The sequence below is a fragment of the Mesoplodon mirus genome (genome assembly GCF_964341445.2).
Source record: "Mesoplodon mirus genome assembly, chromosome: 18".
In the NCBI taxonomy this organism is placed as follows: Eukaryota; Metazoa; Chordata; class Mammalia; order Artiodactyla; family Ziphiidae; genus Mesoplodon; species Mesoplodon mirus.
Genome location: NC_138994.1, coordinates 27,833,704 through 27,861,510, shown reverse-complemented (window position 1 = coordinate 27,861,510; position 27,807 = coordinate 27,833,704). Strand labels below are relative to the sequence as shown.

General features: G+C 53.9%; 1 protein-coding gene across 1 annotated transcript; it reads left to right on the top strand.

Annotated features, from left to right (window-relative positions):
• Positions 1-15,441: 15,441 nt before the first annotated feature.
• LOC309793944 (forkhead box protein J1-like) lies at positions 15,442-18,395 on the top strand (the record flags this gene model as incomplete). The annotated part of the gene is made up of 2 exons (XM_082604847.1): positions 15,442-15,939; positions 17,628-18,395. The coding sequence occupies 2 exons, from the start codon at positions 15,442-15,444 to the stop codon at positions 18,393-18,395; spliced, it is 1,266 nt and encodes a 421-aa protein (XP_082460973.1).
• Between the last annotated feature and the right edge of the window lie 9,412 nt (positions 18,396-27,807).

Here is a 27,807-nt window from a genome sequence, read left to right as displayed (position 1 = left end):
AGGTGAAGAGACGTTAGCAGCTCAGCGTACACTAGTGTTTGTAGGCTATTGGAACGAGTCCCTTTACCATCATTCAGGCCTCAAGTAGATATATTTTTTTAAATTGGAAGAGTTGGTTTACAATGTTGTGTTAGTTTCTGCTGTACAGCAACGTGAATCAATTATACATATACATATATCCACTCTGTTTTTAGATTCTTTGCCCATATAGGCCATTACAGGGTACTGAGTAGAGTCCCCTGTGCTCTACAGCAGGTCCTTATTAGTTATCTATTTTATATATAGTAGTGTGTATATGTCAATCCCAATCTCCCAATTTATCCCTCCCCTCCCTTGCCCCCCGCCATAACCATAAGTTTGTTTTCTACACCTGTGACTCTATTTCTGTTTTGTAAATGAGGTCAATCATATCTTCAGTCGGAAGAATTTGGTTTCTAGTAAGCCGAGAAGCGAAGGAACGACCTACATATAGAGCAAGGAAGTGGTGGGGGGGGGAGGGTAGGCGAGCTGGGAATCCCACCTGGGATTGTAGGACCAGGCGTCCCAGGAACCGGTGTCTCTTCCGTCTGCTCCTCTGAGGTGCCTCCACCGAAGGGCAACCTCCAGAGCAAACCTGGATCCCAGCCTGGATGCAGATGTCATGCTAGTCGCTTCTGCTTTGGCCATGGCAGTTGCTTGGGGGGTTGTGTGGTGTGCAGGGGGTGCGCATGTGCACATGACCACTCTCTCCTGGCAAAGTAGTGCCGGAGGAGGGGTGGTCGCCCAGGCTGTGCCTCTGCCGCACGCGCACGCCAACCAAGCCGGGGTTGGGCGCTACCTCTCCTCGGTTGATGTCTTCAGGGCGCAAGGCTCTGAGTTCTCCATTGTGATTGTCGTCCCCAGTAGAATATTTGCTTCTAAAAGGCACAGGGCAGTACGTGGTTTCCGCCTGACATTCCATATGTGGTTTCCACCTGACATGCTGTACACAGTAGATGTATGTTTCTTCCTCTCCCTTTCACCAAGGAAAAAAAAACCGGGTGGGGGCTTGAAAAAATAACATCTAAAATTGTCCCCTTCCCATCTTACACGACTGTAGGTTTCTGGTCAGCCCCTTAAAACATCTTCAGAATAGAAAATTAAGTCTCAAAGAAAATAAATCATAATTTTGCAAGCAATGCGATTCTTTGATTTGAGGTGCAAAATTACGGGACCAAAGAGCTTTAATTGCCATTTTATGTATTAGTCATTTCGCAGAGCCTTGTGGTCATAAACACACCTCACGTGCACCGACAGACACAGGCCTGAGCCCGGGGTCACTTCCCCCGTGGCTCTCCTAGCTCTTCCAGCCTGGCTTAGGCTCTGCTCTGGGCCCGGGTCTGCGTGTCCGAATCCCACAGACCTCCCCAGGGTCTGATTTCCCTGGAACGAAGGCTGGAAAGGGGCCAGTTAAGGAAACAGAGCAGAACAGAGCGAGAACACAAACGTACCCACGCAGTTTCCTTTATTGTCCTCTCTCCCCACTTAATTATTGTCTTTTTTTTAACATATGATTTGATGTTTTTTGTCTCCATCCTTAAGATTTTTATTTTAAGGACAGCAAAGCAGAGAAAAACACAGCCAGGTCCTCTCTAACTGCCTTAACTCCGTTACAGGCCAGAGGACATTCGCATTTCTAGGTATGGAGTGTGACAATAACAATGACTTTGACATCGCCAGCATGAAAGCACTGGACAATAAGCTGTGCTCTGCGGTCTGCTTAGCCGGTGAGTGGCAGTCTGCTGAACATGAACTTGGTGGGAGACGCTCCCCTGCTCGCACCCCTGCTCTCACCCTGGGACACCCATCTCCTGCCCTGCAGTTCCTGCAAGAAGGCATGGGCTTTGCTAAGGTGCTGGGAGCCAGTTGCTGAAAGGAAGTGAGGCAGCCTTGGGAGAGTCCTTGGGCAAAGAGCGACTCTGCTCTAAGCGAATCTATTTGGGCATGGAGAAAGGCACAAAAATACCTCCAAAGCCTTCCGATTTGACCTGACCGTGCCCACTCCATCATGATCTTGCAGATCCCATGGCAGGGGGCCTGGTCTTGTTTCCATCAACAGGCAGTTTAAGGCAGACACGGCCTCTGTGATAAGGTCTTGGAAAGAGAGCCTGAGCCCTTGAAAAGGGAACCTGTAGCCACTCAGAGGAGAGTGTTTAGTTAGGATCAGAGAGGAATTTCAAAGCCAGCATTTTATAGACTAGCTCTGTGACCCAGTGAGCCCTGGGCTACCACCAGTTGCCTTGTGCTCCCTAGATTTGGATCCCAAAGGAACAATCAGGGGTCGAGGGTAACTCTTCTCCCTGGAGCCCTAACTCTATAAATTCAATCAGGGCCATCAACGTGCCCCTTATTCCTTCTCATGACACTAAACTGAATCCAGGATGAGTTCTCAGGAGGAGCCCACCTGTCAGTCACACTCTGGGCACTGATGTCTCTCTGCTCCATGCTCACCAAGGGCTTCACCAACCATGGCTCTAAAGCCACGTCTTGCCTGGTGGACTAGGTCGAAATTGCCCCTCCTTGGTTCACAGCAGAGACTGCCTTCATGTTGCGTGGTCTGTAATCTCTTAAACATGCCCTGGACATGTTTCAGCTTCAGGACAGCCAGGTCCCGTCATGGGTCCATTGCTTTACTCTCTTTGCAACATGGTTACAGGTGCTGGAGGGACACAAACTCCTGTGGTTGCCACTCTCCATCAGCTTGCAGAAGACCCATGTACTCACCCCTCTGGCCCCATGCAGGCTTGTGGTGGAGGAAGCCGTAATCCCCAGAGACGCCTCCCACAGCCTTCCCAGGGGCTCTCCGGTCCCTTCCCACTTAGCGTTGACCCAGCCAGGCTTGGGCCAGAGTGGCTGAGGTCCAGGGTACACTTCACTTCCTGCCTTCCCACTCTTTACCTGGCTTCTGTCTGTCCATTTGTTTCTCATGTTTTTTGCCAAATGTACGTCTGTCTGTCCAGTTTGTTTATTTTGAAACTCATTTAGGTTACCCAGACTTCGTGTGAAAGTTCATGTTCACCCACACCCAACCCCAAGCTTGCTGGGCGCACGCACATCCGAGGGGCCCTCGCTGAGGCTTCCATTCCTAACTGGCAAGAGCCTGTATTTAATAGGCTGAAATTTTCCAGGAAAAATAAATATCTGTGAGACTAGATTAATCCCTGTTCCACAAAAGCGGGGATGCTTCGGTGGCAAAGGTTACAGGCAGGATTCGTTTTGGTCACTAGTTGGGGAAGATGCCATCTCTGCCCTCATTCCGCCCTGAGTCTGTGGCAGCTGTGCCGGCCAGCCGCTCACTGGGCTTCAAGAGAGGAATCTAGGCTCCTGCCTCCCCGCAGTGGCTCCCCACCAACCCCCGTGTTTGGCAGAGAGAGCTCCTGGGAATTGTTTTAGCCGCCCATGCTGGTGGAAACTGACCCCAGGCCTTGTGCTTCCTCCTCTCCCTAACTCCTTCGGGCCAACCTGCTGGTGGATGTTTATTCCACTCTGGGATTGCGGCAGGAGAGCGAGGCCTGGAAGGAAAACAATGCCTGGGCTTCTTTACGGTGATCTCGGGAGCCAGCCATTCTCAGATTAAACTGGCTTCACCGTTCAGGCCAGACCTGAAACCGAATGACAGTGGCGCCTGCCGGGAGAGGGAGTTGAGGGTCCCATCGTAGCCTCAACCTGAGGTCTCAAGGGCTCTTACGAGAGAAGGAAAGTGCATCTGCTCTCTTGGTAAAATGTTTCTCGGGTTCTGCCGTTAGCGTCACACTGGTAGTAAAGAGCTGGGGAACTCTCTGGAAGAATCTGTCAGGTTAATGTCAGGTTAATGACAGGAGCATCCACTGTGGTAGGTCCCATGGAATCAACAGACCTCACCACGCTCAGCTGTAAGTTCAAAGTTCCTTCCTATGACTGAGGTGCCTCAGGCTGGCTTGGCCATCAGGACAGCTTCTCAGGCACTTGGTCTCCCTCTCCACACTGTTTCCCTCCCCACACGGATGCCACTCGCCTCACGGAGCACCCACAAGGAGGGAGCCCGGGGAGCACCCCATGGTCCACCCTCCCCAGGCCCACAGGTGCTCTGCCAGGAGCCCCAGCTCGCGGCAAGGATGGCTCAGGTCCCCATCCTCGCTGCTCTCATCACCCTTGTGGGAGTGATGTTGAGAAAGCACCTGTGTCATTCCAGCACCTCTTCCGCTAAGAAGCCTGTGGGTCTTCTTTGGCCCCGAGACCAAGGTGGGGGGGCGATGGTATGTTCTGAGATTGTTCTGCAAGGTTCTCAAAGGGAGGAAATCTGAGTTGACCATTGTAGGTGATGAGCTGACTATAATCGCGAGGCCATGCTAGGTAGACGGGGCCCCAAGGAACCTGATGGAGTATCACACAGGCGTCAGGATAGTGGCCAGGGGACCAGTGGCAATTCTGTGAAAAGGCTCTGGGTGGTGTGATGGGAAAAAGCAAAGATAATTTGAGTTTATTAGTGGAAATACAAATGTTTTTGTTTTGTTTTGTTTTGGTTTTTGTGGTACGCGTGCCTCCCACTGTTGTGGCCTCTCCCGTTGCGGAGCACAGGCTCCGGACGCTCAGGCTCAGCGGCCATGGCTCACGGGCCCAGCCGCTCCGTGGCATTTGGGATTTTCCCGGACCAGGGCACAAACCCTTGTCCTCTGCATCGGCAGGGAGACTCTCAACCACTGCGCCATCAGGGAAGCCCGATACAGATGTTTTTAAATGATGGCATTGGACAGGAGTGGGCATACCGATGAAATCTAAAAGTACTTATGGAGGGAATTCCCTGGCAGTCCAGTGGTTAGGACTCAGCACTTTCACTTCAGTGGCCTGGTTCAATCCCTGGTCGGAGAACTAAGATCTTCCAAGCCACTGTGCAGCCAAAAAAAGAAAAGTACTTATGGAGACCTGAAATAACCCAAGACTAAGACGCCACTAGGAAGGCTTATGCTTCGCAGATACTAAGGAAAAATCGGAATTAACTTTCTCTTTTCTTGGAGAGAAACTCTACAAGATGGTGGAACTGTTACAGATCTTAAATTTAATTAGTGGCTGGGTAGAGGCAGGAAAGAGGTGTGTGGAATCCCCCTAGATGTGCTCCCCAAATCTGCCTCTAGAGGTGTCTTCACTCCCCCGTTTCTGAGCCTGAGGAGGGAATTAAGTGGGAACCACCTTTCTCTACCTCCCGGGAAGGATTTTGAATCTCCAGGCTCCCTTTTCTGGCTGAGGGCTGGACAGAATGGTAGCACTCGCTCAGGAAGTCCTCCTGCGCCTTCCAGGCTTACCTTCCGCATCCAGGATGCACGGAGCAGCAGGGTTTCGCCGAGGGTCTGGCAGAAGCCTTTTTAGAGGAAAGAGCACCACCGACTGTACCAAGAAGCTGGGGAGATCAGAGACTTCAGGTCTGAGTCTTCAGGCTGTTTCAGAAGGAGCCAGTTTTCAGCCCTGGCTCAGAATCTGGACCGGTGGTGTTTGTAGCAAGGACTCAAGAATTCAGAGCCAGGCAGCCTGGCAGCCAGTGGTGGTGGCGGCGAGGCTGCGGCAGTGTTTTGATTTGACTTTGTGTGTGTGTGTGTGTGTGTGTGTGTGTGTGTGTGTGTGTGTGTGTGTGTCTTCTCTCCTGTTTACCATTTGCTTTTGGTCGTTCCTACCAAACAGCCACAGTTCCGGAGTCCTGCCCATTAAACACAGAGGAATAAGTATGAGATCTACCAAATTATATAAAATGAAGGAACAACTTATTTCATCTGGGGGTTCCTAACTTAAAAGCGCAATCTTGCCTGCTCTGCATCCTGTCACCCTTAGAGGGGAAAAGCACTGTGGACCCATGTGCCGGACTCCGGTACCCCCAGGGAGTACAGATCCCCGCATTCCATCTGGCTGTGAGAGATACCTAAACATTTCCTGTCCCACTCACTCCCCTTCCCCTGGGGTCCACCTCCACAAGACTATTATTAGAGCCTTAGGGCGGATTAGCACACCAGGACATTTATGGGTATACACAATTTATACCCGCTGAATCCTAGTGTTTCTGCCATTAAAGGGTTTCGTGTCTTGGGCTGGCCTAAACTGAAGCTGACGCCAGACATTTGTGAGTGGCCTCCCTCAAATGTGACACAGTGAGCCTCACGCCCACCCTCCAGGGTCAGCCGGCTCCGTCCACGAACTGAGCCCTCTGAAGGGCATGGCTCTCGGCTCTGCCCTGGAGGAGATCACCGTGTGCTGGAGGATCCAGCAATTTCCACACAGCATGAGAAATGGGGTGGTGGTACGGGCCAGTGGGGGAGCACTTCGGAGCACGCTGGACCCCATCTGGCTTCAGGGGGGGCCTTCTGGGGGCAGGTGCTGGAAGAGGCAGCTCAGCAGTCCTCGGCCAGAGAATGGAAGGCTTTCCCCCAACTCAGGGGGTTAGGGCTTCATCCTCTCCCTTCAGAAGGGGCATCTCGCTGCACTGGGGGGACTGAATCAGATGGAGTCATTCTGTGGGCTGGGAGGACGACTTGGGGGAGATGAGTGTAGCCTGAACAAGGCCTGGGGGGCGGATGGTTTTCGCGCACATTCTGTGAGTCAGGCGCCCTGCTCACCACTCTTCCATGTCACCTCGCTTAGTCTCACGGCATCCCTGGGGTGTAAGTACTTGTCTCCCATCTGATGGATGGGAAAACCAGGGCTCCAAGTACAGTGACCTGCCCAAGGTCACACAGTCAGTACGTTACAAGCTGGGGCTGTATCCCGGTTTTCTGACTACAGATTTAGACCTTACTAGAGCTTGAACAAGCAGGAGGTCAGGATGGATTGGATACAGAGCATGAAGGAGAGAGAAGCACCAAGAGTGGGTTTCCAGCATGGGCAGCGGGTGCTTCTCGTGCAGGAACTGCAGGACAAGGGGGGAAGATGATGAGTTTCGTGGATGGTACCCGGGGGACCCCAAAGCTCTGGAGCTAATGTCTCCTGGGGTTGGTGGCACCAGCTGATAGCAACTCTCGGTGGGCTGTTCGGGTGCAGAAGGAGAGGAACAGCTGTCACTCTGTTCTCTGCCATGCCATTTGGTCCCTGGCACCCTGCTGGGCAGCCAGTCCCTTCCTGCCCCACCCTGGCCCCCACAGCAAACACTAACTCTGAGCCCAAATTAACACACTCTTCTCCCTCCCCTTCACCTCCTCCTGCTCTCGTGAAAGTCTCAGCCAGACTCAGTTTCTTTTCCTGGTCCGCTGTAACACTTAGGCAAACTTCAAGACCAAATAAAGATACAAAGGTGGATCCTACGGCAAGCTCACAAAACAAGGACCATCCTGCATGTCCCTCCATCAGTGGGCCACAGTGGCCATGACTGTCCCTCGCCCAGTGGACGCCACTGCTCCCAAGTTTCACGTGCTGTGGTTTGCACCCTGTGGGAGTTCCAGCTAATGCGCATCTTGCCAGCTTTCGTGCCAAACTCCCGGACTGTCCTGCCAGAGACACCATCTGCACCAAACCAAAGGTCCGGTAACCTTCCTTTCCTCTTCTCAGGTGCCTGGCAGGCTGACGACAACGTGGTCAGTCGTCGGAACACGCAGCGCAGACGCCCATCTTCTGGCAGCCTGGAGGACCCCAAGAACAGGCTCTGCGTGTGGGATCCTTTGGCCATCTGAGAGCCTTAGCCCCTGTACCAGGGCTCTCCTCCCGTTCTCACATCCCATCCTGGCCTCATGGCACCACTGACCTCCTGGGCATCCTCAGCCAGACACACGGAGACTTTTTAGACCCACGTGAAAGCTGGATGCTGAGGGCACCTGACCCTTCTCCCAGACTCATCTTCTTCCGCAACCGTGATCCTTCCCCTCTCAGAAGGGACTGGAAACCTCTTTTCTCCTTGTGGGCTAAAGCCACTCGAACTGCAGCTCATGAGACCCTTTGCAGAGAGTCTCTGGAATGTTTCCACTGTATCTTGATCTTCAGGTGGAGCTGTGGTCTACAGACTGGTTATTTCTTTTGTATCTTTTTTTTTTTTTTCTCCTTAGGAGGTAGACCAAGAAGACTCAAGAGTTTGGGTGACTTCATTACAAACACCCATCTGGCATTTTCTAGTCTCTGGGACATCATAACCAATCTGAGACCTGCAGATTGGGGTGGCGTTGGGGGATGACTCCTGTGAGAAGGGAAAGTCATATTGCACTGTAAGTGGGGTTTCCCTCAAAATGCATTAGGAGCTCCTCTCTCAAGGACAAGAAGCAGTGGCAACCACCAGAAGGTTGGTTGGGAAAACAGTTCTTGCTTCTGGTAGCAGAGGCTATGCCTCGTGTGTCTGCTTAGGAAGGAGGCCTTGAATCTGAGAACCCCTCAGTTACATGATGACCTACCGGGGAGTTCTTTATGATCAGGTGCACTCAGGAAGGCCTGGGGCTCCATCCTAAGGTGACACTGCAAAGGCATTTTTGACCCCCTCGATGTACCAGGCACTTGTTAGGGACTGTCGTATATTATCACGTTTCATCACTACCGCCCTGTCAGGTGGCATTCTTACCCCTGCTGCCCCCGTCTCCACCCCGCTTTTCTGAAAGAGTTGAAGAAAGAAGCTGAGAGAGGGGTGGACCGGTGGTTCTCATTTGGTGCCCAGGAACCCCAAAGGAGGTTGGGGGAAGGGCTGAGCTGGGGTCAGTGGTGGTCTGGGAGGCTCCCCATCCCACCGGTTTTCCTCCCCTGTCCTCCAGATCAGCTGAGCCTGATGGGGGGAGCCGGAGGTACTGCCTTCCATAGGCTCATCAGAGATTTAGAGATATTGTTCAAATCACATGTCCACCCCACCCCAGTCCAGTGTAGGCATATAAATAACAGTCTGAAATAGCAAGACCGTAAGCTGTTGGCTGTTCGTCTCTCAACACTAGTGTTATCAATGGATTCCTCATAGCTCTCTGATAGATGCATTGTCTGCTGGCTTTTGGAAGAGGTGGTTAGTTAGTGGAGCATGAGATTGAGAAGCAAAGTGGGATCCAACAGTTTGTGAGGCTGAGATGTGACAGAGCCCTAGGCTATGCCCACCATGATGGCCTGAATTAGTAGTTGGAATTGTTGCCCTAGAGGAACTTTTCATGGTCCTTCCCAAGGCCTCAAAGAGAGCCCAGTGCCGGGGGATCTTTTGCACCTCCTGTGTGGCTGCCTTGTGCCGTCAGGTGCGTGGTGACCCTCACTGCCTGGTGGTTGTGGTTCACATCCTGCCCTGGGGGTGGGCAGGTGGAGGCCTGTGGTCCTGACAGACACTACATGAGCCAAGCCAAATCTCAGCTTCTGCCTTGAGTTCCGGTGTCCACCCGCTCTGAAATCCTGCAGTGGGCTCTGCTGTTTCAGACCCCTGTTAATGTCCTTTCTTTCCCCGAAACATTCTTACAGACCCTTTCATATTGATGATTCCAGCAATAACCACACTTCCTGATTTCCTTGAAATCTGAGCCCCAGAAGCACTAGGGAAGGGGACTCTCCCTGAGCCTGGGGTGGTGGCATACAGATCCACCTCCTCTCCCGGCAGGTAGTATTCAGAGTGTGGTGTTACCTGAGATGAAGGAGATGTAGGTAAACAGTCGCCACAGTGGCCAGGAACCCTAAGAGGAAGCCATTGTCTTCACCCTTTCTGGAGGGTCTGTCTTCTCCCAGGAAGAGGCTCAGAGAGATTCCTCAAGGCCTTGGTTCCATAACCAAGACATACCCGGGTGAGAAGTGGCCCTTCACTCCTGTTTCTCAGACAGTTCCTGCTCTCTCCCCCATCCCCGCACCTCTTTGCCCTCATTTAGCTCTTTGGCGAGCAGAAATATCCCATCCAAAAGGGCTGGGATCAGGGAACAGGGCACAGAGCCTGGTCGGGGAACAGGACAGCCGCCCCAGTCATCATCTGGAGATGGTCATGTTGTTGGCAGTTGACCCACAGAGAATATGACGGGGCCTGGTTTCTCACACAAGGACACAGACTAACCGGAGGCCTGGGGCTCCTTCCTGCCACACTCAAGTCGGAGCTCACCTATGAGCTCACTTCCGGGTGGTGTGGTGATCCCAGCCTTCTCACAGAGCCCTTTTTCCTTCTCCTCCCCAGTCCCATCCTACCAGAGGCCATGCCAACGCTGGGGCGTCTCCTGGGCACGGATCCACACACGTTAAGCCATCTCACCTGGGGAGGGTTTTTGTCCTGTTCACCTGACCTTGGCATGCTGCTTGCTCACTGTGCTTTAGGATCTGCACACCTAGTGTGTGTAAATATGTGTGTACTGTTGTGCCATCTGTGTACCCCTCACTCCCTGGAGTACACTCATGGGCACACTACAGTGGGGACGTCAAGGATGCAATATTTATGGACTGCTGCATGATTCTTAAAAATGAATAAAACTGTTCACAAGGGAAGAAGAGGTGTTAACTGCGCAGTTGGCTTATTTGTGAAAGTTGCTGTCCGACTTTCTCCAGCACGCTTTTAATACTTTGACTCAATAACAACTCACACTGCAGAAATATAGAAGATCATGAGAGATTACTACAAGAAACTCTATGCCAAGAAAATGGACAACCTGGAAGAAATGGACAAATTATTAGAAATGCACAACCTGCCAAGACTGAATCAGGAAGAAATAGAAAATATGAATAGACCAATCACAAGCACTGAAATGGAAACTGTGATTAAAAATCTTCCAACAAACAGAAGCCCAGGACCAGATGGCTTCACAGGCGAATTCTATCAGACATTTAGAGAAGAGCTAACACCTATCCTTCTCAAACTCTTCCAAAATATAGCAGAGGGAGGAGCACTCCCAAACTCATTCTACGAGGCCACCATCACCTTGATACCAAAGCCAGGCAAGAATGTCACAAAGAAAGAAAACTACAGGCCAATATCACTGATGAACATAGATGCAAAAATCCTCAACAAAATACTAGCAAACAGAATCCAACAGCACATTAAAAGGATCATACACCATGCTCAAGTGGGGTTTATGCCAGGAATGCAAGGATTCTTCAACATACGCAAATCAATCAATGTGATACACCATGTTAACAAATTGAAGGAGAAAAACCATATGATCATCTCAATAGATGCAGAGAAAGCTTTCGACAAAATTCAACACCCATTTATGATAAAAACCCTGCAGAAAGTAGGCATAGAGGGAACTTTCCTCAAGATAATAAAGGCCATAAATGACAAACCCACAGCCAACATTGTCCTCAATGGTGAAAAACTGAAACCATTTCCACTAAGATCAGGAACAAGACAAGGTGGCCCACTCTCACCACTCTTATTCAACTTAGTTTTGGAAGTTTTAGAAACAGCAATCAGAGAAGAAAAGGAAATAAAAGGAATCCAAATTGGAAAAGAAGAAGTAAAGCTGTCACTGTTTGCAGATGACATGATACTATACATAGAGAATCCTAAAGATGCTACCAGAAAACTACTAGAGCTAATCAATGAATTTGGAAAAGTAGCAGGATACAAAATTAATGCACAGAAATCTCTGGCATTCCTGTACACGAATGATGAAGAATCTGAAAGTGAAATCAAGAAAACACCCCCATTTACCATTGCAACAAAAAGAATAAAATACCTAGGAATAAACCTACCTAAGGAGACAAAAGACCTGTATGCAGAAAATTATAAGACACTGATGAAAGAAATTAAAGATGATACAAATAGATGGAGAGATATACCATGCTCCTGGATTGGAAGAATCGATATTGTGAAAATGACTCTACTACCCAAAGCAATCTACAGGTTCAATGCAATCCCTATCAAACTACCACTGGCATTTTTCACAGAACTAGAACAAAAAAATTCAAACTTTGTTTGGAAAAACAAAAGACTCCGAATAGCCAAAGCAATCTTGAGAACGAAAAACGGAGCTGGAGGAATCAGGCTCCCTGACTTCAGACTACACTACAAAGCTATAGTAAGCAAGACAGTGTTTTACTGGCACAAAAACAGAAAGATAGATCAATGGAACAGGATAGAAAGCCCAGAGATAAACCCACACCCATATGGTCAACTTATCTTTGATCAAGGAGGCAGGAATGTACAGTGGAGAAAGGACAGCCTCTTCAATAAGTGGTGCTGGGAAAACTGGACAGGGACATGTAAAAGTATGAGATTAGATCATTCCCTGACACCATACACAAAAATAAGCTCAAAATGGATTAAAGACCTAAATGTAAGGCCAGAAGCTATCAAACTCTTAGAGGAAAACATAGGCAGAACACTCTATGACATAAATCACAGCAAGATCCTTTTGGACCCACCTCCTAGAGAAATGGAAATAAAAACAAAGATAAACAAATGGGACCTAATGAAACTTCAAAGCTTTTGCACAGCAAAGGAAACCATAAACAAGACCAAAAGACAACCCTCAGAATGGGAGAAAATATTTGCAAATGAAGCAACTGACAAAGGATTAATCTCCAAAATTTAAAAACAGCTCATGCAGCTCAATAGCAAAAAAACAAACAACCCAATCCAAAAATGGGCAGAAGACTTAAATAGGCATTTCTCCAAAGAAGATATACAGACTGCCAACAAACACATGAAAGAATGCTCAGCATCATTAATCATTAGAGAAATGCAAATCAAAACTACAATGAGATATCATCTCACACCAGTCAGAATGGCCATCATCAAGAAATCTAGAAACAATAAATGCTGGAGAGGGTGTGGAGAAAAGGGAACACTCTTGCACTGCTGGTGGGAATGTGAATTGGTACAGCCACTATGGAGAACAGTATGGAGGTTCCTTAAAAGACTAAAACTCGAACTACCATATGACCCAGCAATCCCACTACTAGGCATATACCCTGAGAAAACCATAATTCAAAAAGAGGCATGTACCAAAATGTTCATTGCAGCTCTATTCACAATAGCCCGGAGATGGAAGCAACCTAAGTGTCCATCATCGGATGAATGGATAAAGAAGATGTGGCACATATATACAATGGAATATTACTCAGCCATAAAAAGAAACGAAACTGAGCTATTTGTAATGAGGTGGATAGACCTAGAGTCTGTCATACACCGTGAAGTAAGTCAGAAAGAGAAAGACAAATACCGTATGCTAACACATATATATGGAATTTTAAAAAATGTCATGAATAACCTAGGGGTAAAACAGGAATAAAGACACAGACCTACTTGAGAATGGACTTGAGGATATGGGGAGGGGGAAGGGTAAGTTGTGACAAAGCGAAAGAGAGGCATGGACATATATACACTACCAAACGTAAGGTAGATAGTGGGAAGCAGCCGCAGAGCACAGGGAGATCAGCTCGGTGCTTTGTGACCGCCTGGAGGGGTGGGATGGGGAGGGTGGGAGGGAGGGAGATGCCTGAGGGAAGGGATGTGGGAACAGATGTATATGTATGACTGATTCACTTTGTTATAAAGCAGAAACTAATAAAAAAATAAAATAAAAATTAAAATAAAACAATAAATACTTGGGAAGAAAAAAAAAACTTTGACTCAAGACAAGCTGGACATGGAGGAGTGAGAGAGGGCAAGGGGTAGAGGAAAAGACATGTTTCTGGGTGGGAGCTGGTGTACCATCCCCCGGGCACAGCTCCTGCCCAGAGGCCTGATAAGGAGCCCTCACCTCCACCCACCCCCTTCAACCAGAGAACTTCCAACTGCAGCTCCTCAATAACTGAAGAGCAGGAAAGCTGGTGACGGGAGGGAGGCTGGGGGAGGGGAGGAGGAAGGACCACAGTCCACCGTTAGTCCGTCACTTAAAGGCTGGTGAAATGAATGGGGCAAATGACCCCAGTCAAAGAATTTGGCAAGTCCACGGCTTTCCTGGCTTTCACCCAACGGCTCTGTTTCCTCGGCTATCTGGAAAGGAGGGAGAGCACTTCCGAAGAAGCCTCTGGAATGTCAGCTTCTGGGAATCTTGCTGAGGACGGGGCGGGGAGGGGGCGCTTACCGGGAAACACTGGATTACCCTAGCCGCCTTGGGGTGCCTGCGACCGGGGCTGCGGTTTCTGCGGACCTGAGCGGCAGGTGGCATCGGAGAGTCAGACCTGCTTGCGGGCACCAAGACGACACTCGGTCGGGAGACCGGGACAGGCCGCAGAAACGTGAGGAAGTGCCACTCGCAGCCCAGAGGAGAGGAAAGGAAAGCCCCAAGCATGCACCCAGCCCTGGCCCCCGCGCCACGGGCTGCGTCCCAGGAGCCGTCGCCACCTCTGAGCAGCCCAGATGGGAAGGGGGTGGGGCGGAGGACGGTTCCCGCGGCGAACTGCTCGCCGAGGGCCCCGGGGCCTCTGCGGGAGCGCCGAGCCGCGCGCCTCTCCGAGCCCTGCGCGGGGCCGTCGGGCGGGAATGCGCGGAGCCGGGACGCGGTGGCGGGTAGGGGGCTGGGTCGCGCGCGGGAGAGGGCGGCAGGAGGGAGCTGGAAGAGAGTTACCGCGTGAGAGAGCCCTTAAGAGCCCGCGGTCTCTTTGGAGATGCCCTGGCCAATGGCAGAAGCGGAAGCTGTTTATATGGGCGGGGCGTCGCCACGGCAGCAGGAGACGCCTTGCGAGCGGCTACTGAGTGCCGGTCCCCAGCCGCTGGCTTTCAGAGAGGCGCCGGCGGGCGTGAGTGGCGACGAGGATTGCTGGCTGGGCCCTGGAGCTGGGAGCAGAGAGCCGCGGTGAGGGTGGGCGGTGGGAGGAATTTCTTTGAGAAGCTTCCTTTGGCCCGGGCTGCGCTCTGAGCCAGGTAAGGGACGGGGAGGGCTGCCGGCCGTGGGAAGGGAGGGCGTCAGTACCAGCCCGCTCTCCCATCCGTCCCCGACGGAAGTGGAGGGCCCGGGGACTGACATCAGAGGCGTTTGGGGGACACTCACTTCCCACCCCCTTATAACTCTCTGTATTGTTTCCTTCCTTCCCCTTGAGCCCCATCCTAATATCCCTTTTCAAAGATCAGACGACCTCCCCCGCCCCCCGACCCGTCGTACTGCCCTCCTGGACTCTCTCGCCCCATTTCCATTGGTTGTGGACGGAGAGAGGGGGGTTAATTCCCCGCTTTGAGGGAGAAACGGGTGGCCTCGCATGCCCCTACACTATTCCCTCGTTGGGCTAATTAAGTCTCCTCTTAAAGATCCAAGAGGAAAAGAGCGAGGCGAACCCCGTGTGGGTCGGAGCCCCGGGCACACCTTCTGTTTCCCAGACGTCGGCAGTAAAAGATCCTCCCCGGCTGCAGGAAGGATTTTAGTAAGAGCCTCCCCCCTCGCCCACACTCTCCCCTCGGGGGTGGGGAAAGAGGGCTCAGTTCCCGCTCTGGTCCCCGCAGGCACCACATTCCGTTTGGAGGAGGCTACCCCCGGATCGCGGGATGGAAGCCCGCTTCCGGGAGGCTGCGTAACTGAAGCCGCGGGAGTCAGCGGGCCGGAGAGCTCGGCGGCCACCCTCGGCTCGGCTCGTGGATGTTGACAGCCCCCTCGGAGAGTCCCCGCAGATATGGCGGAGAGCTGGCTACGCGTCTCGGGAGCAGGGGCAGCGGAGGAGGCCGGACCGGAAGGCGGCCTGGAGGAGTCCAACGCCCTGAATGACAGCCTGACCAGCCTGCAGTGGCTGCAGGAATTCTCCATTCTCAACGCCGAGCTCCCCGCCCTGCCTTCGGGGGACACCGACCCCCACGGCTCCCACGAGCTGGCAGGCTCGGCCGAGCCGGGGTCTCCCCTGGCGGCGGACCCCGCCTGCCTGGGGCAGCCGCACACACCCGGCAAGCCCACGTCCTCCTGCACGCCGCGGAGCGCCCCCTCGGGGCTGCAGGCCTCGCCTCCCGACGACGTGGACTACGCCACCAACCCGCACGTGAAGCCGCCCTACTCGTATGCCACGCTCATCTGCATGGCCATGCAGGCCAGCAAGGCCACCAAGATCACCCTGTCGGCCATCTACAAGTGGATCACGGACAACTTCTGTTACTTCCGCCACGCTGATCCCACCTGGCAGGTAGGGAGGCACTCCCTCCCTCCCTCCCCATGCCCTCGCGGACTGGACTCACATCCCAGATCCGCAGGCCAAGTAGGCGCGGTACGGCCAGGGCCCCGAGAGAGGAAGGCCGTCCAGGAAGGACCTCAAGGGAGCCCAGTGCTTGGACTGCTGCCCCTTTGACTTCAGAGACGGAGGAGGGAGGATGTTCAGAGGGCTGCAGGGGTGCCGACATAGAGGTTCAAGGGGAAAGAACTTGTCACTCATCCGGCAGGCTCAGCCCAAAGACCAGGGCTGAACTATGCGTGGACACAGCCCCCCAGGGTAGGTTGATGGACTGAGGGACACATTTTTGTCCCAAGTCCTGGAATTCCTCGACACTCCCCTCCTCAAGGTCAGTTTGTCAGGGCCTGACTGGAGGCAGAGCATCGTTCCTGCCAGACTCTGCATCCCGCCTGCTTTCAGTTGGCTGGAGGGGCTCTGGGAGGGGAGAGGGGCGTGCTGCGGGGTGTGAAGGCCATCGGTGTCCCAGTGGAAGGGCTACGGGGCCTTCCGAAAGCTGCTGTGCCAGCCCCCACCCCAAGCCCTCCCTAGTTTCCTGCCTACACTCCTCCCCCTCTTCTCATCAAACTCCCTGGGGGGACAATTACCTCAGCCACGTGCTTTCCACAGGGGCTCTTTCCTCCCACACTGGCTTCATGTTCCAAGTCTCCGGAACCTGGCACAGAGCAGCCAAGGGGCCCAGACCACCATGTAAACCTCCCAGTCTTGCCAGGGGGCACTACTCACCTGCCGGCCCCACCCACCAGGCCCCAGACCCCTGTGCCCCAGCGTGGTTTGGACTGTGCACCCAGGCCTGAACAAGGCAGGATGGTGATTCAGGCTGGGCACACGCTGCCCTGAGCCTCTTCAACCATCAGGATCAGGGGCTACTTGGGGACAGAGACCCTGAGGATGCACAGATCCTTCCCTGTGGCACAGGTCACAGGATCAGAGTTCCTGTAATCACAGCTATTCCACGATTGCTTGGGCCCTGACCCTGGGGCAGGTACCATTTGTAACCTTGGTGAGAAAGCAGAGACCCTCCACCCCCCCCACACACTACCCCAAGCCTGAGAGGCCCCAGGAATGAGCGCTATGCTCTTGGCTGGGTAATAATCAACTGAGGCCTCAGAGCCTGGGGTGGGAGGAGGGGGACATGGTGGGTGAGGGCCCAGGCCAGCAGCCGGCTCTACAAACAAGGAAAGTCATCAGATCCTCCCACACTTCATCCCCCCCCACACACACACACCCTCACACCCACTCACTCATTTCACAAACAGAGAAGGCCAGCCAGGCCCAGGCAGAGGGAGATGGCCGTCCAGGACCTGGGGGAGCCAAGGCCTTTGACCAGAGGCCGCAAGCAGCGGGGTAACGGAGGGAGGGCAGGACAGGCTGGCACTGAGAGCCACCCTGCGGCTCAGGGCTCGGATGACCGAGCAGGCAGATATCCTGGCAAAAGGGAACAAAAGCCCCCGACAGCACTCCCAGCTCCTGGTGCCCCGTGGCTGGTGTCCCAGAGCCTCCCGCTCGGAGCAGCGCCTCTGTCTCCCCTGCCCCCATCGGAGAGAAGGTGGTGGTGGGACTGGCAGTGGCTCTAGGAACCCCCCATCACTGACCCCACCCACTCTCCCAGCTGTCTTCCTTCTCTCCTACCTCCCTGTGTCCAGAACTCCATCCGCCACAACCTGTCCCTGAAGAAGGGCTTCATCAAGGTGCCTCGGGAGAAGGACGAGCCAGGCAAGGGGGGCTTCTGGTGCATCGACCCCCAGTACGCCGAGCGGCTGCTGAGTGGGGCCTTGAAGAAGCAGCGGCTGCCCCCAGTCCACATCCACCCGGCCTTTGCCCGCCAGGCCGTGCCAGAGCCCAGCGCCGCCCCATGGGCCGGGCCACTGACCGTGAGCACCGAGGCCCAGCAGCTGCTGCGGGAGTTCGAGGAGGCCACTGGGGAGGCGGGCTGGGGTGCAGGCGAGGGCAGGCTGGGGCGCAAGCGTCAACAGCCGCTGCCCAAGCAGGAGGCCAAGGTCCCGCGGCCCTCCAGCCCCCTGCTGCTGACCCAGGAGGAGCAGGGTGAGCTGGAACCCCTCAAGGGCAACTTTGACTGGGAGGCCATCTTGGACGCTGGCACGCTGGACGGGGAGCTGGGCACGCTGGAGATCTCGGAGCTGATCCCGCCGCTGAGCCCTGCCTCACACGGGGACGTGGACCTCACCATCCATGGCCACCACATCGACTGCCCTGTTACCTGGGGGCCTCCAGCGGAGCAGGCTACCGACAGCCTGGACTTTGATGAGACCTTCCTGGCCACATCCTTCCTGGAGCACCCCTGGGACGAGAGCACCCGTAGCTCCCTGCCCCCCGAGCCCCTCTTTGAGGCCGGGGATGCCACACTGGCCTCTGACCTGCATGACTGGGCCAGCCTGGGCGCCTTCTTGTAAGAAGCCAGGCCCTGCCCCACCTCCAGACAGCACCGAAGTCTGGGCCCAGACTGCCCCCCTCCCCGCCAGTGCAGGCCCATGGACACCCTACCGCCCAGGCAGGGGCTGGGCCAGCTCACCCCACCAGGCCACACGGCCCCCAGCCCAGGCCATCCTCAGATTCTAGTCCAGCAGGCTGAGAATTGGGGCCCAGGACCCAAATTGCTGCCTCCGCTCCCCAGCCCCCCATACACACAGTGTTTCATTGATCCACTTCTTCCCTGCCCCAGAGACACGCTAAGGGCCCTGCACTATGAGAGCTGCGGCTTGGAGGGGCCCTGGCCAAGCTGGAAACATCAGTACAGGGCCCGCCCCAGAACACCTTAGCTTCCAAGCTTCTCTCTGTCCTGCTCTCCTCCCCAGGTCTCTATCCAGAGCAAGTTCCCAGGTACAACCAATGCTGATTAGGTGACTGCAAATGAACACCCAAGAGGCCTCTCCCGGCAGTCTGTGAGGAGGAGCTAGGCGGAGGGGGGAAGAGAGAGGAGACAGAAAGGAGGCCGGGGTGCCGGGTGGAGCCAGGAGATTTTCTAAGGCCTCTGGGATCTTCTGGCTTCATCCCTAGAGGTGGGGCAGAGGGTATGTGTCCCTAATCTTTGAGCCCAACTTGAGGCTGAGAGCAGCGGGGAGATGGGGATCTGGGGGTTAGGGGCTGGGGCAGCCAAGCTGCGGAGGGAAAGGGGACAGACAGACTAATGTAGTGAGTGTAGCTAGAGCTGAGGCTTAACTGGGAGGGACGCAGTGCTTGCTAGAACCACTGGGACCAGGAATGGGGGAATGGCCCATTGCCCTTGCTTGCACTCCTGCAGGGGAGTGTCTTGCTCCACTATAAACGCCCTGGGCTGCATCCCACATCCACTCTCCTAACCCATCGGGCAATTTAACCTTTTTCATAGAAAGTGATTTACAATAAAAACATTTTTAAAACTAAAGTTTTAAAAAGTCTCAAAATGGACCTGCTTGCAACTTTCTCTGGGGAAAAGCATGGGCCAGTTTTGGGGAGGCCACGGCCCAAGGGGGAATGGCTGGGAGGAAGATGGGGGGCACCAAAGGCCTGCAGAGTGTCCCCTGATGCACTCCTCAGGATCTCTGGGTGCCCAGAGAGAAAGGGGCTGAGAGGCGGCCCTCGGGGGTCCCCTGCAGCCAGGGCCTCGGCACCTCTCTATGTGCAATGGGGAGACTGTACCCACAGCCCCGAGGAGCAGGCGGCAAAGGAGGCACAGCCCCCTCCCTGGCCCTGAGGACTCACTCACAAAGGCCGTTCTTGCCCAGGGCTCGGCTCACGTTCCCCACCTCGCCCAAGTTGAGGGCCTGCCCAGACTCACCTGCGGTCCTCGCCTGGGCCTGTCTCCAGCTCCTCCCTCCCTTGGTCCCTTCCTGAAGGGACAGGGTGTGAGGTCAGAGGGCCCCAGCCCCTGGGGCCCCACTTGCCACCCTGGGGTTCATTCACCCCGCCCAGGGCCTTCCCTCCAATGCAGGTTGGGGCTGAGGGAGGCCATCAGGGCAGACGGAAGACGGGGTGCCTAGACCCTACAGCTCCAGCCTGTGAGGAATCAACGTACCAGAGTTCTGATGGGGAAACTGAGGCACAGCAAATATGTGACACTCAGCAGGCACCTTTCCACCCCCTCACCCCAGCTTTGCCTGGAACCCATCTCTCCCCCGAGCCTGCACCTGGCCCCGCCAGCACGCCCTTGTGGTGCACAGCCCCTTCCCCCAGCACTCACGTGCACGTGCGCACAGACACACACACACAAACACACACAAACGGGCACTGTCCTACACAATCCTGCCCAGCCTCCACGGGCCCCTTTCTCCTGAGGCCCCTTTCTTTCCTTGCACTGGAGGCTGGCTCCAGGACAACCTGGCATTCCCCCGCCAACTTGCTGCTTTCCCTTGCTAATTATTCAAAATATTTTCGAAGGGTGCGCACACTGCAGGGCCAGGCGGGTTGGGGCCTTACAGAGCTCAGGAGGCAGCCCATCCCCTTCCCACCGCTTGCTGAGGAGGCTGCCCCAACCTCCCTCTGAGACTCCCTTCACCCCCTAAGCAACGACTCCCTCCCTCTCCCCACCACCCTCCAGCCTTCCTCCCCACGCTCCCCAGCACTGGGGGAACATGGGGGCTCCAGCCTCTCCACTGGTCCCCAGGCTCAGCCTCCAGCCCCCGCCAAAAGGGGTACATCCTGGATTGACAGGTGGGGCCGGTCACTGTCCCCCCTCCTCACCCTCTGCCTGGGCCCATGCTGGGGGAAGAGGGGCAAGGTCAGGGTCTTGCAGAACTGCCTGCCAGGTAAGGAAAGGCTGAAGAAGCTTCTGGCTGCCAGGAAGAATCCCCAGGAGCTCCTGAAAATCCCTATGCTTGGGACTAGCGTCTCTGGGGCTGGGACCCAAACACTGGCACTTTTAAGGGTCCATGGATGCTGCCAACGAGCAGCCAAAGCTAAGAGGGGGCTCCGAAGCGGCCACAACACAGGGCTTCACACACCCTTTCAGCAGGCAGCGTTTGGGGGTTGGCGGTGGAGGAGGCGGGAAGCGTGAGTGGATCCTTTCCCTCCTATTCATCCCTGCCCCGGCCCTTGGCTGGGTGGCTTTTTGAAAAAACGTTCAGTGACTCCGTATTTATTTAGAGATTCGATGTAATCCCAGTCAATATATATTTTGCGCCCTTAACAGTAAGTTGCAGACAGGCTGCCCCATTAGCACTAGATACTTTAGTGTGTGTTTCCTTAGAACAAGGACACACCTCCATAATCCCAGTACCACCATCACAATCAGGAAATGAACACTGACCTGGTAATCCCATGTAACCGCAGACCCCCTTCACGTCTTGCAGATCACCCCAGGAATGCTCCTCTCCATTCCAACATCCCAATCCAGGACCCCATGTTGCACTGAGTTGTCCTTTCTCTTTTGCCCTGTGTGGCTTTGAGCCCATGACTCAAGCTCTCTGGGCAGGTTTCGCATTTCCTTTGATCTCCACGTTTGAGGTGAGAAGCCCTTCAGCCACTTCACCCTCAGGTGTGGTACAGTCCCTTCCCAAAGCAAGAAGCTAGCTTTCTGTCTCCTCACTTTCCACCTCTTCCCTATCCTCCCTCCCCCATGTATCGCCAGCCAGGAAAGGGATGAGGGGCAATGTTCAGGAACTCAGTGTTTGGGGACCCTCACCGTCTGCCCACGGGACAGGCCACCCCCAGCTCCAGTGACGGGAAGGCCCCCGGGATGGGATTCCATGCTGGCCTGAAGCAAATGCGCCAGGCCTCCTGAAGAGCTGAGCTGAGGGCAGGAAACACTCTTCTCCCCGCCTCTGCCCCCCTCAACATACTGGGGACCCAGACTTGAAGAAGGAAGGTCATGTCCATGGTGTCCTCCCAGGTCAGCACCGACACCGTCTCCTCCATGTCCGGCTCCTACATCGCCCCTGGCACGGAAGAGGACGGGGAGGCTCTCCCCTGGCCCCGGGCCGCCAGCAGGACCCCCTCAGAAGAAGGAGACGTAAGAGAGGAGCATGGGATCGCCCTCGCCGCTCTGCTCTGCTCTGTACTCGAGTCCCAAGGAGCTCAGTCCAGGGCCTGCCAGGGAGATCGGCAAAGCCCCCCAGTGCTCGGGAGGGGAGCCCTGGAAAACACGGTACCGGGTTGTTGAATCACAGACTCCCTCAGATGTGATCTTCCATGTGGCACCACTTCTGTCCTGAGGACTTGGTTAGCGCTTGCTGCCAGGCGAGCTGGGTAGGAGAGCCGGTGGCATCTGCACCTTGACTTTTGTTGCTCCTTTGCAGGTGACGCCAGCGGCGTCTCCAGACTGCAACTTTGCGGGCCTCGTCGCCACCGCTGAAGAGCAGGATGCAGAGGTAAGAGCAAGGTGGACGCTGGTGCCCCTCCCCGGTCAGAGGGACTGCCGGCGCTGGCACAGGATGCAAATAGGATGGGGGCTCTTCTGGAAGAAGCCTTCCAAGGTGGTGCACTTGGATCTGTTAGAGGCAGGGTGCAGAGCAGAGGGACTGTCCGGTTAGCAGAGGGCGCTGGTCTCAGCGTAATAGGCGTGGGGTGAGTTCCAGAGGGAAGTCTTCCAGGCCAGACCCTTGAGAGGGTGTTTGTCCTCCAATTCACTTAGTATTTACCTGGCACAGGCATCTCACATCTTCCTGGCACTGGGGGACACAAAGACCGAGTGACATGGCTTTTGCCTGCCCACACCCCCAATCCACCCATCCCACCCATCCCGGAGCTCCATCTGATGGAGGAATCAGAGTTATAACTCAGCGTGAGCAGTGCTCTGACGGAGGTGTGCCTGAAGTATATGGAATGCCCAGCTCCCAGTGGGGACTCTACAACTTTCTCTTGAGCCAGATGTTCTCAAAGGAGTATCTGGATGGGATTGGGGATCCTAAAGGGTTCCTGAAAGTTTTATGATCTCACGGTTTGCTTTTTCATTTGACAACTTTGATTTCCACCTGAGAGAAACAGTGTGAGCTAAACTATGACCAAGGCTATTCCTGACAGTCCCAGGGTCCCTCTGTAAGGTGCCTCAGACCTGGTCCCTCTGGAACGTGCCTCAGACCTGGTCCCTACGGGCCGATCCTGCCTCGCCAAGCAAAATCTGCCTCTGCTGGGCCTCCCAGCCATCTCACACGGACAGGAAATGTATGGATACCATGAGGGTGGTTAGTTCTGTCTTCTGACAATCAGTAGACTCATTTCACTGCTTTATGGACTCACAGTGCCTTCCTTCTGTCCTAGGGAAATGAGGTTCTAGAAGAAGAGGACGGATCACCCACACAAGAAGATGGTAAAAGACCTGGTCTTTTGCTCCCTTTTATTATATTTCTCTCCCGGGTATTCTCTGAAGGGTAGAGAAAGGGGCACTGGTGTGACTTGGTGGCACTGCTCAAGGGTGTGGCTTTGGGGAAAGGTTGTCTTCTTGATGGAATATCAAAGCAAGCAGGGTATCTGAGGACCTCAGCAGCCTTCCTGGCTCTTTCTGGGCCTCTGAGCCAAGGCTGCAGAAGATACATGGAGTTCTCCATCTACGTTGAGTAGATCCTGAAGCTTCTTGGGCAACTGCCATCACCTTCCTTCCTGCTTCAGCTTCTCAGCCGAGTCTCACAGAACTGCTCTAGCAGCCCCAAAGTTCAGCTGCAGCAGGAGAACAGCTTCCTCCCCTTGGGGGAACCGACTGTTAGGCAGTAGGTTTTCCTGCTTTAGTGAAGAAAACGGCTGATGTTACAGTAGCAGAAGGATCACAGCCCTGGCGGCACAGCAAAGGTGAGGGGAAGAGACGTTAGCAGCTCAGCGTACACTAGTGTTTGTAGGCTATTGGAACGAGTCTCTTTACCATCATTCAGGCCTCAAGTAGATATTTTTTTTTAAATTGGAAGAGTTGGTTTACAATGTTGTGTTAGTTTCTGCTGTACAGCAACGTGAATCAATTATACATATACATATATCCACTCTGTTTTTAGATTCTTTGCCCATATAGGCCATTACAGGGTACTGAGTAGAGTCCCCTGTGCTCTACAGCAGGTCCTTATTAGTTATCTATTTTATATATAGTAGTGTGTATATGTCAATCCCAATCTCCCAATTTATCCCTCCCCTCCCTTGCCCCCCGCCATAACCATAAGTTTGTTTTCTACACCTGTGACTCTATTTCTGTTTTGTAAATAAGGTCAATCATATCTTCAGTCGGAAGAATTTGGTTTCTAGTAAGCCGAGAAGCGAAGGAACGACCTACATATAGAGCAAGGAAGTGGCGGGGGGGGGGAGGGTAGGCGAGCTGGGAATCCCACCTGGGATTGTAGGACCAGGCGTCCCAGGAACCGGTGTCTCTTCCGTCTGCTCCTCTGAGGTGCCTGCACCGAAGGGCAATCTCCAGAGCAAACCTGGATCCCAGCCTGGATGCAGATGTCATGCTAGTCGCTTCTGCTTTGGCCATGGCAGTTGCTTGGGGGGTTGTGTGGTGTGCAGGGTGTGCGCATGTGCACATGACCACTCTCTCCTGGCAAAGTAGTGCCGGAGGAGGGGTGGTCGCCCAGGCTGTGCCTCTGCCGCACGCGCACGCCAACCAAGCCGGGGTTGGGCGCTACCTCTCCTCGGTTGATGTCTTCAGGGCGCAAGGCTCTGAGTTCTCCATTGTGATTGTCGTCCCCAGTAGAATATTTGCTTCTAAAAGGCACAGGGCAGTACGTGGTTTCCGCCTGACATTCCATATGTGGTTTCCACCTGACATGCTGTACACAGTAGATGTATGTTTCTTCCTCTCCCTTTCACCAAGGAAAAAAAAACCGGGTGGGGGCTTGAAAAAATAACATCTAAAATTGTCCCCTTCCCATCTTACACGACTGTAGGTTTCTGGTCAGCCCCTTAAAACATCTTCAGAATAGAAAATTAAGTCTCAGAGAAAATAAATCATAATTTTGCAAGCAATGCGATTCTTTGATTTCAGGTGCAAAATTACGGGACCAAAGAGCTTTAATTGCCATTTTATGTATTAGTCATTTCGCAGAGCCTTGTGGTCATAAACACACCTCACGTGCACCGACAGACACAGGCCTGAGCCCGGGGTCACTTCCCCCGTGGCTCTCCTAGCTCTTCCAGCCTGGCTTAGGCTCTGCTCTGGGCCCGGGTCTGCGTGTCCGAATCCCACAGACCTCCCCAGGGTCTGATTTCCCTGGAACGAAGGCTGGAAAGGGGCCAGTTAAGGAAACAGAGCAGAACAGAGCGAGAACACAAACGTACCCACGCAGTTTCCTTTATTGTCCTCTCTCCCCACTTAATTATTGTCTTTTTTTTAACATATGATTTGATGTTTTTTGTCTCCATCCTTAAGATTTTTATTTTAAGGACAGCAAAGCAGAGAAAAACACAGCCAGGTCCTCTCTAACTGCCTTAACTCCGTTACAGGCCAGAGGACATTCGCATTTCTAGGTATGGAGCGTGACAATAACAATGACTTTGACATCGCCAGCATGAAAGCACTGGACAATAAGCTGTGCTCTGCGGTCTGCTTACCCGGTGAGTGGCAGTCTGCTGAACATGAACTTGGTGGGAGACGCTCCCCTGCTCGCACCCCTGCTCTCACCCTGGGACACCCATCTCCTGCCCTGCAGTTCCTGCAAGAAGGCATGGGCTTTGCTAAGGTGCTGGGAGCCAGTTGCTGAAAGGAAGTGAGGCAGCCTTGGGAGAGTCCTTGGGCAAAGAGCGACTCTGCTCTAAGCGAATCTATTTGGGCATGGAGAAAGGCACAAAAATACCTCCAAAGCCTTCCGATTTGACCTGACCGTGCCCACTCCATCATGATCTTGCAGATCCCATGGCAGGGGGCCTGGTCTTGTTTCCATCAACAGGCAGTTTAAGGCAGACACGGCCTCTGTGATAAGGTCTTGGAAAGAGAGCCTGAGCCCTTGAAAAGGGAACCTGTAGCCACTCAGAGGAGAGTGTTTAGTTAGGATCAGAGAGGAATTTCAAAGCCAGCATTTTATAGACTAGCTCTGTGACCCAGTGAGCCCTGGGCTACCACCAGTTGCCTTGTGCTCCCTAGATTTGGATCCCAAAGGAACAATCAGGGGTCGAGGGTAACTCTTCTCCCTGGAGCCCTAACTCTATAAATTCAATCAGGGCCATCAACGTGCCCCTTATTCCTTCTCATGACACTAAACTGAATCCGGGATGAGTTCTCAGGAGGAGCCCACCTGTCAGTCACACTCTGGGCACTGATGTCTCTCTGCTCCATGCTCACCAAGGGCTTCACCAACCATGGCTCTAAAGCCACGTCTTGCCTGGTGGACTAGGTCCAAATTGCCCCTCCTTGGTTCACAGCAGAGACTGCCTTCATGTTGCGTGGTCTGTAATCTCTTAAACATGCCCTGGACATGTTTAAGCTTCAGGACAGCCAGGTCCCGTCATGGGTCCATTGCTTTACTCTCTTTGCAACATGGTTACAGGTGCTGGAGGGACACAAACTCCTGTGGTTGCCACTCTCCATCAGCTTGCAGAAGACCCATGTACTCACCCCTCTGGCCCCATGCAGGCTTGTGGTGGAGGAAGCCGTAATCCCCAGAGACGCCTCCCACAGCCTTCCCAGGGGCTCTCCGGTCCCTTCCCACTTAGCGTTGACCCAGCCAGGCTTGGGCCAGAGTGGCTGAGGTCCAGGGTACACTTCACTTCCTGCCTTCCCACTCTTTACCTGGCTTCTGTCTGTCCATTTGTTTCTCATGTCTTTTTGCCAAATGTACGTCTGTCTGTCCAGTTTGTTTATTTTGAAACTCATTTAGGTTACCCAGACTTCGTGTGAAAGTTCATGTTCACCCACACCCAACCCCAAGCTTGCTGGGCGCACGCACATCCGAGGGGCCCTCGCTGAGGCTTCCATTCCTAACTGGCAAGAGCCTGTATTTAATAGGCTGAAATTTTCCAGGAAAAATAAATATCTGTGAGACTAGATTAATCCCTGTTCCACAAAAGCGGGGATGCTTCGGTGGCAAAGGTTACAGGCAGGATTCGTTTTGGTCACTAGTTGGGGAAGATGCCATCTCTGCCCTCACTCTGCCCTGAGTCTGTGGCAGCTGTGCCGGCCAGCCGCTCACTGGGCTTCAAGAGAGGAATCTAGGCTCCTGCCTCCCCGCAGTGGCTCCCCACCAACCCCCGTGTTTGGCAGAGAGAGCTCCTGGGAATTGTTTTAGCCGCCCATGCTGGTGGAAACTGACCCCAGGCCTTGTGCTTCCTCCTCTCCCTAACTCCTTCGGGCCAACCTGCTGGTGGATGTTTATTCCACTCTGGGATTGCGGCAGGAGAGCGAGGCCTGGAAGGAAAACAATGCCTGGGCTTCTTTACGGTGATCTCGGGAGCCAGCCATTCTCAGATTAAACTGGCTTCACCGTTCAGGCCAGACCTGAAACCGAATGACAGTGGCGCCTGCCGGGAGAGGGAGTTGAGGGTCCCATCGTAGCCTCAACCTGAGGTCTCAAGGGCTCTTACGAGAGAAGGAAAGTGCATCTGCTCTCTTGGTAAAATGTTTCTCGGGTTCTGCCGTTAGCGTCACACTGGTAGTAAAGAGCTGGGGAACTCTCTGGAAGAATCTGTCAGGTTAATGTCAGGTTAATGACAGGAGCATCCACTGTGGTAGGTCCCATGGAATCAACAGACCTCACCACGCTCAGCTGTAAGTTCAAAGTTCCTTCCTATGACTGAGGTGCCTCAGGCTGGCTTGGCCATCAGGACAGCTTCTCAGGCACTTGGTCTCCCTCTCCACACTGTTTCCCTCCCCACACGGATGCCACTCGCCTCACGGAGCGCCCACAAGGAGGGAGCCCGGGGAGCACCCCATGGTCCACCCTCCCCAGGCCCACAGGTGCTCTGCCAGGAGCCCCAGCT